The sequence below is a fragment of the Jaculus jaculus genome, chromosome 2 (genome assembly GCF_020740685.1).
Source record: "Jaculus jaculus isolate mJacJac1 chromosome 2, mJacJac1.mat.Y.cur, whole genome shotgun sequence".
Classification (NCBI taxonomy): Eukaryota; Metazoa; Chordata; class Mammalia; order Rodentia; family Dipodidae; genus Jaculus; species Jaculus jaculus.
In genome coordinates, this window is record NC_059103.1 from 95,611,405 (window position 1) to 95,624,916 (window position 13,512).

General features: G+C 46.4%; 1 protein-coding gene across 1 annotated transcript in view; it reads right to left on the reverse strand.

The window, feature by feature from the left end:
* The window catches only part of Hadh (hydroxyacyl-CoA dehydrogenase), a 61,507-nt gene extending 51,328 nt beyond the window's left edge, over positions 1 to 10,179 (reverse strand). Inside the window, exon 1 of the mRNA XM_004671431.2 lies at positions 9,976 to 10,179. Coding sequence (XP_004671488.1) covers positions 9,976 to 10,107 — 132 coding nt within the window. The 5' untranslated portion in view covers positions 10,108 to 10,179. The remainder of the gene's footprint in view (positions 1 to 9,975) is intronic.
* Between the last annotated feature and the right edge of the window lie 3,333 nt (positions 10,180 to 13,512).

The window sequence follows — 13,512 nt, forward strand, 5'->3', positions numbered from 1 at the left end:
CTGTGAACTTCCAGGCATTCCACTGTTTCCTTCTATCTTGCCATAGATGCTGGCTACTACATCCAGTCTTAAATATTTTCCAAGGATCCAGATTCAGGGACTCATTCCTGCACAGCACATATTCTTACCCACTGAGCCATCTCACCCCTGAGAAATCAATATCCTATATGCCCTTTGACCACCTTGTGATTTCAAAGTGGATGGGTTTAATTATTGCTAGCAGGTCAATGTGTAAGCAGTTGTGCAGACCGTGTGATCTGTAGTCCGTGTCTGAAACAGAGGTGGAAATTTGGGCATGGTGGCTCACTCCTTTAATGCCAGCATTTGCGAGACTAAGGTAGGGGGAATGCCATGAGTTCAAGGTGAGCCTGGGCTACAGAGAAGTTTCAGGTCAGCCTGAGCTAGAGACCCTGATCAAAACAAACAAATAAAATAAAATAAAACAAGAAAAAGAAAAAGTGGCAAACCATGCATGGTAGTGCTCTGGCCTCCACATGCAGGCACACCCCGCACACACACACACACGTGCCACATATATCCTCATACATGCACACAACATATACACACATTTGAAAACAATACATAAAACAAAAGAGCTGAATATTGTGATGCACGTCAGTAATCACAGCACTCAGGAGGCCCAAGCGGAAGGATCGTATGTTCAAGAACAGCCTGGGCTACAACGCAGAACCCTGTCCTTTAAACAATATCAGAGGCTGGGGAGTTGGCTCAGTTAGAGAAGTGTTTGCTATGCAAGCATGAGGAACTGAATCTGAATCCACAAATCCGTGTAGAAGCCAGGCGTGGTGGCACACACCTTTAATGCTGATAGCAGAAGCAGAAATGGGAAGACCCGCTATTACACATCAAGCCCTTCAATGTATGCATCAAGCTCTTCAATGGCTCCCTGTGACCACAGGAGAACACTCAAGTTCTACGGAGGCATGGCAGACCCTGTAGGATGGGAACTCACCTCCTCCCTAAACATACCCCTCCCTGTTGCCCGCTGCATGGCATGTCACATCACCTTCATCTGCTACTGCCCCTCCCTCTTCAACCTCACCTTCTCAACTAGGCCGGAGAGTCACTTCCATATTCTGCACCCACCCACCACAATGCTGCCGGCCAAGCTAGGGGTCCCCATGCTCCTGTAACCCCCATGCATACATACATTTACCGCTGCACCCACCAGCTGGAGGTGCCAGACTATGTCACCCACACTGGTATGCTGAGCCCCAGACCTCACTTAGCTCTGATAAGTCTTCGTGGAATGCTCACGGAATAAGCGCGGTGTGAGTAAAGCTAAAGAGCTGGTGGCTCGTCCCGTGGCAGGAGGTTGAGGGCTTCTCCCGAGACTGTGAGAAAAACGGCATTTATGAGGGCCAGTATCTAGAAGAGACTCAACATCAACAGCACTCACACACTCTGAATGCTCCAATTTCCTCTCAGAAAAAGGGAGAGCTGGCAGTGGAAGACGTGAGCCACAGAAAGAAAGGAGAAAGGAGAAAGGCCTTCCCTGACCCCTATTACTCGGTCAATAAACTAAGAGAATGTTTTCTGATACCTTAGCTTGAGTAACTATTATATAAATCAACTCATTGAGAAAATGTCTCTTGTTACAGTGGCCTACCCACTCACTCACTGTAAAGCTCTGAGAACAGTCTGCCATGGGGTGGGGGGAGCTATTTGAAGGCTATGTCTTCAGCTCCATGCCTCTCCTAAGCCTGGTCAAAGGCAGGCTCAGCCAGAGAGGACATATTTTTAGACAAAGGTTCTTTGGAGCTATAAAAATAGGCTCACTGAATATCACACTTGTCAAAATGCCCAAGTACTGTGGCTTTAGGCCCAAGTAAGCATGCTAAGCAGAAGTCTACTAGGTTTCTACTTTTCTGCAAATATATCATCAGATTTAAACAGTTGTTTCTCTGAAGCCAATCTTTACTTATTTTATTTATTTATTTTGAGAGAGAGAGAGAGAGAGAGAGAGAGAGAGCGCTCCAGGGCCTCTAGCTACTGCAAATGAACTCCAGATGCATGTGCCATCTTTTGCATCTGGCTTATGTGGGTACTGGGGAATTGAACCTTGGTCCTTAGTCTTTGTAGGCAGGCATCTTAACCGCTAAGCCATCTCTCCAGGCCTGAAGCCAATCTTAAGTGGTAAGTCAACTGGACAGACACACACACACACGCACACACGCATGCATGCACACACTCGTGTGTGCTCTCTCTCCCCACTCAACCCATCTCTGCTTCAGCAATATCAAGTTCTCTACACAAACTCCCCTAACTATCCTCACAGCTCATTTCTGACTGCCTCCTAATCCCCAGAACAAGAGATAGGTCCTCCAAGGTTGACTGTGCGGGCCTTTATATCAAGGCTTGCTCTTTGGAGTCCCAATCATTTAATCTAGAAAGGAAAACAAGTCATAATTCAGGTGTCTGTCTCAGGACCTGCAGTTCTGGGTTTGTAATTTTCTCTGTGGAATACTTTGAACTATGCTATCAGTACAAGCTGTCTTGAGTAACTTCAACAACCAGAAAAGTGGTCGAGGCTTTCAACTACTGCCACCACAGCCAGCTCATTTGTTCTCAGTACAAATGAATTAAGTAGTCACCTTCCCTTATTGGACGTGGATTTCACAGAGTATTTCTATTTTTGTTTATTTATCTCTTTATGAGGAAAGAAAGAATGGGTGTGCCAGGGCCAACTGCCACTGCAAACAAATTCCAGATGCAGATGCATGCATCACTCTGTATTATGTCTTTACATGAGTACTGGGGAATTGATCACAGGCCAGCAGGCTTTGCAGGCAAGTGCTATTAAAAGCTGGGCTAGGGCTGGGGAAATGGCTTAGAGGTTAAAGCATTTCCCTGCAAAGCCTAAGGACTCAGGTTCAATTCCCCAGGACGCATGTAAGCCAGATGCACAAAGGGGTGCATGTGTCTGGAGTTTGTTTGCAGTGGCTAGAGGCCCTGGTGCGCCCATTCTGTCTTGCTCTCTGCCTCTTCCTCTCTCTCTTAAATAAAATACTTTTTTAAAAAAGCTGAGCTATCTCCCCAGTCCTTCACAAAGTATTTCTAAAAAACAAAAATACCTCCAATATTAGACTATCTCTCTTAATACGTCTATGGTGGTTTGAATCAGGTGTCGTCCCCCCCCCCCCATAAACTTGTGTTCCAAAGGCTTAGGTTCCCAGCTGATGGCAATTTGGGAATTAAAGCCTCCAGAAGGCAGCGTATTGTTTGGGGCAGGCTTGTGGGTATTACAGCCAGCTACCTCTTGCCAGTGTTTAACACACTCTCCTGTTGCTGTTGTTTACGATGATGTTGGCCAGGAGGTGATGTCCACCCTCTGCTCATGTCATCGTCTTCCCCTGCCATCATGGAGCTTCCCCTTGAATCTATAAGCCAAAATAATTTTTTTTTTCCTACAAGCTGCCCAAGTCAAGTGTTTTCTGTGAACCTGACTATAACAATATGTAACATTTTCAATTCAGTCAGCATCACAACTTGGTAGTGAGGAGAGGACAGGCGCTCTCCCAATCTTCCCACTTCCCACACATTCTGCAAAGGAGAGAGCTGGCTGGACATGGTCACCGGTGCAGTCCCCGAAAGAAGCTATGTGACCATCCTTGAGTGGAGGAGCAGCAAAAGCTAGCCTGCTCTCTAGAGGATGAACTTGACACTGTGGTTCTGGTGAGTGGGTTTTGTCTTGTAGTTTTCGCTGGCAGAACCAGCTCAGAGGCTCCCATGACAATGCAGGTGATGTGCCCGGTGGTCCAGAATTACAGAGATAACACATGGACTAGCCCAGGATGGAGGAGCCGCTGAGCTGACCCCACCTTCAAAGTATACGTAGCAAGAACAGCAAGAACTGGGGGAAATGCTGGGGCAAGAGGGAGGGAGAGAACAAAGGGAACATGAAGAATGATTTGGGGTGAATGACCCTGAGTCCACTGTGGGAGGAAGACAGCAGGGACTCAGCCTGAGCCCAGTGCTGGAGAGAGGGAAGCCAGTTTAGCCTCTGCACTGCATTAGTTCACTGAACTTCACAACCACGATGGAAGGAAAGAGGCCGAGGGCTTCAGTCACTAAGGCTCTCGCAAGCAAGGCTGGGGTCTAACCTCCTGCTGGGGCCTCAGAGCCCCACTCAGCTGACACCATGTACCACGAGCTCAACCCAACCTGGAAGACATGGAGAGCGGCACCATTATCGTCGCCGTCTCAGAAGAGCGGGCGCTGGGGAGTAAGTGCGTAAGGGAGATGAGGGGAGAGCAGGGAGCGGAGGGAGGACAAGAAAAACTCCACCGAGGGACAGGTGCCTGCTAACACTAGCCTGGGGTCACAGCAGAGAAAAGCCGGACTGAAGCCGAAATGCCCAGCTACTCCTCCATGCCTTTCAGCCTGACCTTACACTGTTTGAGAATGGCAGCCACCCCAGTCCATGCCAGGTCCAGTGACAGAGTGGCACCTCAGGAGGCTAGAGAACAACCCATGAAGAACTAAGCGACAACTCCAGAAGCCAGGGGGAACGTCAAGATGGACACGGGGCATGCCCCTGAGAAGCAAGAACAGCTGGAATGCAGTATCCCCTCCGCAACCAGAGGTCAAAGCCAGGTGACCACCAGTCTCCTGCGAGGGCTGTCCTGCTCTGCTTTGCAAGCAAGCTGCAGTGAAACTGTAGCCAGCAGAACAACAGAAAGGGATAAAGCTGAAACACACATACACACTTTTCCACTAGGTATCAAAAGATTCAGAGCTGGGCCAGTTAGATAGGCAGGGTTGTACTCAGTGGTTGGGAGGAATGTCCAGGTCTGAGTCCTTACTGAGCATCACACAGCAGCAAAAGGGTCCAGGAACTGCTCAACTGTAGCTCGGAATGCTCCTCGTGGCCCCATTTTAATAGCTTAAAGGGCTCTCCCCATACAGAAATGTTTGTATCTTTCTAAAAAGAACACGCCAGGCTTGGTGGCACACTTTAATCCCAGCACTCAGGGGGATGAAGTACAAGGACAGCCATGAGTTCAAGGTCAGACTAGGAAACAGTGAGTTCCAGGTCAGCCCGGGATACAGTGAGACTATGCCTCAAAAAATAAAAACAAAATAATGACAATGAAATAAAAAGAACACCTAACACCTCCCACACCAGCTTCAGGGCTCTGTTGAAACAAACTTACTTTTAATGGCATTCCACTTCAAGCTTTCTTTCTTTCCCCAAAGAAACATAACGTGCTGAAAAGGTTATACCAGAGAAATCTATTCAGTACCGACAGCCCATAGACTGCTCACCAGCCACAAGAAAGCTTTGAGTTTTCTGGACTCCTCATATAAAAACCAATGGGAGGGGGGTAGGGCATGCAAGAGAGATGGCTTAGGACCGAGGTTCAATTCCCCAGAACCCACGAAAGCCAGATGCACAATGTGGTACATGCATCTGGAGTTTGTTTGCAGTGGCTAGAGGCCCTGGTGCACCCCTTCTCTCTATCTACCTCTCTCTCTATCAAAATGAGAAATGCACAACTTTCCTCCTTTTTAACTCCTTTATTTAAAAAGAAACACACAGGGCTGGAGAGATGGCGTAGCGGTTAAGCGCTTGCCTGTGGAGCCTAAGGACCCCGGTTCGAGGCTCGGTTCCCCAGGTCCCACGTTAGCCAGACACACAAGGGGGCGCACGCGTCTGGAGTTCGTTTGCAGAGGCTGGAAGCCCTGGCGCGCCCATTCTCTCTCTCTCCCTCTACCTGTCTTTCTCTCTGTGTCTGCCGCTCTCAAATAAATAAATAAATAATTTAAAAAAAAAAAAAAAAGAAACACACATACACAAGCCCTTTCTCCATTCAAGGTTCACTTATTGCTACAAGCTTCCTTCTTGGCCTAAGTATCTAGCTAAAGATAAATTGCTGTCACAATCAAGTCATAAGTATAAAACAAGCAAACACATCAAACAAGTTAACGTACATAAATATTAACTTGCAGTCTCAGGGATTTTTTAAAAATCTAAAACAAACAAAAAGTGATAGGCAAAGTGGATCCTCTTAGAAAGTACACATGTACTAATGGTTTATGCTCTGGTCAAATGAATCTCACTTGTCTAAAATCACTTGAGAAATTATCAGGAGCCTACAAAATCTATTTACATTTATTTTCATCTTGCGAAGCACAAACTGGAACACATGTTGGAAAAAGTTAGAACTGTAAGCAGAACTGCCCGTTGATTAAAACTACTTCAGCAGAGTACAGGAAGATGACGCTGAATGAGAAAGAATATGACAACCTAGATGTGATTTGGGGTTTTTATTTTTATGACTTTACTAAGGCAGAATAATAAAATGAAAGATGGCCCTAGAATAAACAGGCTGCCATTTGTTGATTAAGCAAGATTGGACAAAGGAACTGCGACCCATATTCTCCACTTCAACATGATCAGGAATGAAAGAGGACATGGGCTGTTATCTTGTTACTAAAGATGTTGCTTCCATGTTTTAAAACAACTGTAATTACATTATTCCTGCCTGGAGCAAATCTCACCATGGGCGATGGCTTTATCAAGGCAGACTTTCTAAACAGACAATGCGATAGCATGACTGCAATGACAATAGGCAAAACGTCAGTACTAAGCTCTTAAAAGGTACCAGACACAGTGCTAGGTGCTTGGTACGTGCCAATACATTCATTCCTCTTCATATTCCAGCAAGGCCAGTACTAACACCCGGCCTTCTATGGGATGAGCAAACTGAAGCCCAGAAGTAAAGTTCCTTTCTCATGTTACCATGGTGAATGGAGGGTACAGCCCAGCATACAGACCACCTGACTCTACACCTAACATTATCAGCTGTTAGTCAGTGGTATGACAGGCTACAGATTTATGACCCTGTGCCAGTAACTGTCCATCACAGAGCAAAAAGAAACAACACTGCCTAGAACTGCTTCCTATGAGAACGGGTATGTATAAAAACAGATGGGCACCATTGAACGTGGCAGGGTTCCTATAGCAAACGCACTTTTCCTCCAGCAGAATTGTCACCCTAATGTGACTGAGGCGCTCTTAACCTGTTACATGAAGGATTGGATCACTGTTCCTTATGACTGTCCACTCTTTAGACTTTAGGTCTGTTTTCCTTCTTGCAAGCAAGTGACTTTAACCACTGAGCCATCTCCCTGGCACTGTATTACTTTTGGATGGACAGTTTGGGGCATAGGGTAATAAATCAATTTTAGCTATTGTACCACTGCAGTAAGTTTCAACTTCTGGTTTTCCTTTTGATCATTAATATTCCAAAAGCACTCCCTGTTCCAGATACTCAAGTATTTAACCCAAAAGTCCATATTCCTCTCCCGCATCAATCATTTCTCCTCCCTTGTTCTTCTCTCTGATGAAAGCTCCCTATAATTTTTTGTTGTTGTTGTTGTTGTTGTTTTTTTTTTTGGTTTTCAAGGTAGAGTCTTGCTCTAACCCAGGCTGACCTGCAATTCACTATGTAGTTTCAGGGTAGCCTTGAATTCAAAGCATCCTCCTACCTCTGCCTCCTGGGTACTGGGATTCAAGGTGTGTGCCACCATGCCCGGCTTCCCCATAATTGCAAGCGTGTCTTTACATGCACTAAGGCATACTTTCTTAGCCAGCCACGGGTACACATTTGAAGAAGAGAGCAAGGTGAGCTTGAACAGAGGCCTTCTAGTCCTCTTTCCTGCTGTCTTCAGGAACAGCATCCATAACCTTGAAGGCCTAGAACTTATTTTCTTGCTTCTAAGATGTTGCTTACAAGCTTTATAACAGATGCATTGTTTTATTCTGACATGCAGCAAATCTCACCCACACCGCCTAGGAAGGTTTGGTTGGGGCAGAGGGACCCAGGTCCATCCCAGGTGTACTTTCTCCAGTATAACTGGAGTAAAACTGAAATGTCAAGTGGAAGAACCTCCCTCTTCCCACCTCAAATTGAATATGGCTTATAAGAACACTATACAGTCTTCTAACCTGAGAGTCCACACAAGAAGGGTACTGGATGACCAAAACATAATCTTGGTTAGACATTAACTGAAATACTGCTTTCAGCAGAAAATGAAATTAAGTTAACAGGGTGCAAAACAAAATATGAAGAGAGAAAACTTAAACTAACAGTGATATGGGCTAGAGAAATGGGTCAGGGGTTAAAGGTGTTTGTTTGCAAATCCCGACTGGCTGGGTTCCTTTCCCCAGCACCCACGTGAAGCCAGATGCACAGAGTGGCACATGCAACTGGAATTTGTTTGCAGTGGTAAGTGGCTCTGATGAGGCCATTCTCTCTCTTTCTCTCCTTGCAAATAATAATTAACATATTTTTTAGGCATAGCCAGGCATGGTGGTGCACGCCTTTAACCCAAGCACTCAGGAGGCAAAGGTAGGAGGATCACCTTGAGTTCGAGGCCAGTCTGAGATTACATAGTGAATTCTAGGTCAGCCTGAGCTAGAGTAAGACCCTACCTTGGAAAAGAAAATAAGAAAAAGCAAGCATGAGCTGGAAAGATGGCTCAAAGGTTAAGGTACTTGCCTGTGGAGCCTAATAACCAGGGTTCAATTCCTCAGTACCTATATAAAAGCCAAATGCACAAGGTAGCACATACATGTGAAGTTTGTTTGCAGTGGCTAGAGATTCTGGGGCACCCATTCTTTCTGCTTCTTTCTTTCTTTCTTTCTTTCCCTCTCTCTCTCTCTCTCTCTCTCTCTCTTTCTCAAATAAAGAAAAGAAATATTAGGTGAACATTACTCTTCCCCACAACGCCCAAGAGTTCAAGTTTGTTTGTTTATTTATTTGAGAGAAAGACAGAATGAGAGAGAGAGAGACAGAGAATGAGAATGGGCACACCAGGGCCTCCAGCCACTGCAAACAAACTCTGGACATATGCGCCCCCTTGTGCATCTGGCTTATGTGGGTACTGGGGAATTGAACCTGCGTCCTTTGGCTTTGCAGGCAAATGCCTTAACCACTAAGCCATCTCTCCAGCTTGAGTTCAAGTTTTAAATGATGAGAAAGCTAAGAATATAATCAGCATGGATATACAAATCATTATTTTTCAATGTAAGTGGCAACTCAGTTAAACAAAAAGCATTACAGGGCTGGAGAGATGGTGTAGTGCTTAAGACACTTGCCTACAAAGCCAAAGGACCCAGGTTTGATTCCCCAGGACCCAGGTAAGACAGATGGACAAGGTGGCACATGCGTCTGGAGTTCATCTGCAGAGGCTGAAGGCCCTGATGTACCCATTCTCTATCTGTTTCTCTCTCTAAAAAAAAAAAAATTACAGTATCGTCAAGTGCACAAATGACCCTGAACCATGGCTCGGTTCCCTCGGGGCAGAGTCCCGTAGAGGCTGATTAGAGACTCCTCCAGAGCCCTCGGTGGTTTATTTATCTCCCTCCCTCACCCTCCTAGGTGCCAGAATCGCGAGCAAATTTCTGCACCCAGAGCAGTAGGTCAAAGTTGCCTCGCTAAGTTCCGGGCATAGTCCCAGGGCCTCAGCAAGCTCCTACAAGGTGACTTAACTAGTTACAAAAGTGTCTACGAGCGAAAGACATGGGGGAACAACAGGGTCACTAAAAAAGAAAATATTCTGGCATCGGGTACAGAAGTCGATTTAAAAGAAAACTGGCAAGAAAAAATGAAAACTGATCGCAGTCCAGGTCTCTGCAAGCTAACTCCTGTTTGCACCGGGCAGTGAGCAAACTCGCTGTGCCTCAACTTCATGCACACCCAACTTGCACGCTCCCGGCTGCACCGTGCCCGCAGGCCCCCGCCCCCTCCGGGACGCCGGCTCGGGCCTGGGGACGGCGGGGATTTCAGATGCCTGCAAATCTAGGGCCGGGCCGAGGTCTACGGGACTTGGGAGACCGGAGACCGCGGCGTCTCCCGGGGCCCAAGCGACGCGCGTTCGGCCAGAGAACGGGCAGGGGCACCTCGACCGGCCCCGCGCGGCCTGCGGCGCCGCAGCCCGGCTCACCTGGGCGATGCCCGCGCCCATCAGCCCGCCGCCGATGACCGTCACGTGCTTGACCATGATCTTCTTCGCCGTGGCCGAGGCGGTGGACGAGGAGGACACCGAGCGCACAAACTGCCTGGTTACGAAAGCCATGGTGCGGCAGGAACAAGCAGAGAACTCCACCAGGAAGGAACGAGCCCCGCTGGACCTGGCGACCTCGGCGGGCGGAGACCCCGCGGTCGTGACGTCACGGGGCGTGGTCTCTCCGGGCCCCGCCCCCTCCGGCCCGGTGGGAGCTAAAGCTTTGCGCAGAGACTTGGGCCCAGAGACGGGATTCCGGGCCCGGTCGGCGGCGGGACAAGGGCTTAGGGACCCATTCGTTCCAATGCAAAGCTCAGGCCTGGGGAAGGGAAGGGAGAGTTGACATTTACTAACCATTGCAACGTACGTATCGCCACGCATAAAAGACGAACAGTGATCTTGTGGACACGGTTTTGCAGATCAGAGAGCACTCTTTGGGGGAGTAAAATTATATTATAAAGCACAAGAAAGAAAGCTCTCCGTACCCGCGATGGAAAACTTGACCGACTAGGCCAATCTTGCCGGACCTTAGTTCTTAGAATTTTTATTTACTTGCGTGTATATAAAAGGACGCCCAAACTTACCATTCAGACAAAAAAAAAAAGAAAGAAAAGCCACTCGCCCCCTAATGGAAGCAATTATAGTGAATCCTGTGTGCGCCATTACTTTGTGAACTGAAGTTCCCTGAAGAAGTCACATCTGTGTTGAAGTTTCTGCACACCGGTTAGGACTTCTGATGGTGGAGAGAGGAAATGTTGCAGATCTAGAGCCAGAATTATCTTGGGTTATCTTTAGCCACTTAATAATAGCCATTTATCATACACTTCTGTATCTAACCTAATATCCTTGTGAGTATTAGTTTATTTTTTTTAATTTATTTGAGAGCGACAGACAGAGAGAGAAGGAGGCAGAGAGATAGATAGAGAATGGGCACGCCAGGGCCTCCAGCCCCTGCAAAGAACCTCCAGACGCGTGCGCCCCTTGTGCATCTGGCTAACGTGGGTCCTGGGGAATCGAGCCTCGAACCGGGGTCCTTAGGCTTGACAGGAAAGAGCTCAACCGCTAAGCCATCTCTCCAGCCCTCCTTGTGAGTATTAGGTAAAAACCTTTGGAATGTATTACTTGTCAGACATTAACTTCCACCAGTCCAAAAGCTACGAAAGTCATTAAATAGCATCTGAAACCAATAGCAGAGATTCCCCCTACTCTGCTGTCACCTGCCTATCTGATGACCCCACCAACGTATTAAGAAATTGCATTGATTTGCAACTTTCTTGGTTCTGTGACTAAAATGGTTATGTAGGCTGGACAGGTGGCTTAGCCTTTTAGGCATTTGCCTGCAAAGCCCAAGGACCCAGATTTGATTCCTCAGGACCCATGTAAGCCAGGAAGATGATTGGAGGAACAATTTTCCACCTACTGCACATGGAGGTGCCTCAGATTTACAGTCTCCAGAAGCAGGGCCACCCCTCCTCCTCAGTCCCAGTCAGATGACAGTTACAATAGAACCATTCTTTGGCTGGAACTACAAGTCTTTGTCCAAGGGTGGCCTTGGGCTTTTGAAAACCTGATAACAATTGCTGTGATCTTTTGATTGCACCTTCACCTAGATATTGGCATTGCTCTTCACTTCTTCCTGAAGAGAGTGGAGCCCTGGGGAGCGTGACCCTGGTCACTGAACCATCTCAGAGAACATAAGAGCCTTGGCACAGCAAGCGGCTGACACAGAGAACTGAGTAAGTCATGCTTTGTTTTTAATTTTTGTCCCATAAATGGATAATTGTAATACTTAAAAAATAGATATTAAAGAGGCATTATTGGGGCTGGAGAGATGGTTTAACGGTAAAGCACTTGCCTGTGAAGCGTAAGGACCCCGGTTCGAGGCTCGATTCCCCAGAACCCACTTTAGCCAGATGCACAAAGGGGCGCACACGTCTGAAGTTCGGTTGCAGTGGCTGGATGCCCTCATTCCCTCCCCTCCTCACCCCCCCCCCCGAGCCTCTTTCTCTGTCTGTTGCTCTCAAATAAATAAACTAAAAAAAAATTTAAAGAGGTATTATTTGGGCTAGAGAGATGGCTTAGCAGTTAAGGCATTTGCCTGCAAAGCCGAAGGACCCAGGTTTGATTCCCCGGGACTCATGTAAGCCAGATACACAAAGGGGCACATGCATCTGGAGTTCATTTGCAGTGGCTGGAAGCCCTGGCATGCCAATTCTCTCTTTCCCTTTCTCTGCCTCTTTCTCTGCTCTCTCTCTCAAATAAATAAATAAAAATAAAGTAAAAAATTCTTTAAAAAAGAAGTATTATTTGATAACAGTAGTGGACCCTGAGATCATAAAGAGCAGGTTACAGTAGGCCCTTTGTCCCACCAAAATAGTGTAAGCCAGGCAGAGAGAGCTGGGAGAAGTCTTTACCCCGGTAGGTGACAGGAATATACATGGAGGGACAGGGATTTGTAAAAGCCAGGAGCATCAATGGGGGAAAGATTTGTGGAGCAAGTTGGAATTTTCCTTCTAGTTGTGGGAAATTAGTGACTTCTGGCTTCTTGGGGACTATGTAAAAGGTTGTGCTGCTTCCTATGTTTTGTCGAGAAATGTTATAGATTTGACATGGCAGAAAATCAGAAGATGTGACTCCTCTGAGTGGTATAACAGCAAGGGCCAGCAAGTTCCTCCAAATTCTTATTCACTCAAAATTCAGAATGACTGACATCACCACTAGAATTGATTGAAATAATGACTTGCACAACTGAGAAATATAATCAGCCATGTTTACATATCCAGCTAAAACATGCTCTCAAAATTACATCTAAAATAGATAAGACAAAATACTGGACAGTCTTACAATTTTATCATTTCAGCTTATAGCAGATAAATAGCATGGCTGACTTCAAATGCATGTCTCTGATTTTCTCGTCATGCTATTTGTCCTGACCCAGCTGCTACCTACCTTCATGTTCCCGGTGGAAAACTTTTCTCTGTGTTCCAAAGCACAGCGGCACTCCTAATTCACACCTAAATTAAAGTCTAAAACACAGGTCCCCTGGGAACAGAGCAATGAAAATACATACACAACTTACACAAATTTACACAACTTACAGCAAATATCCTCCTAGTCGAAAAAGGAAGCAATGTGTAACATGATCAATGCAATCTTGATTCAGAGCTTTTAGTATATAGGATTCTACAACCTTAGTGAGAGTTTATTTGCACCCTCCTGCTCAGGAGAGCAAGTATTCATTGCATATTTCTCAAGCACAGCTTTTGCGCATAGAAGGAAACACTGTCTATTTCACAGTATGTATAAGTGGCTGTGGGATTTATTGAATGTAGCTCAGGATTCGCCTTCTATGTTACAAGAAGTAGAATATGTCTTAGTTGTTAAGAATGGACTATTTTAACCTCAGCCAGCAAGCTCTGCCATAGGAATCACCAAAGGGGACAACAATGGCCCAATTTCTTTACCAATTACCACCCT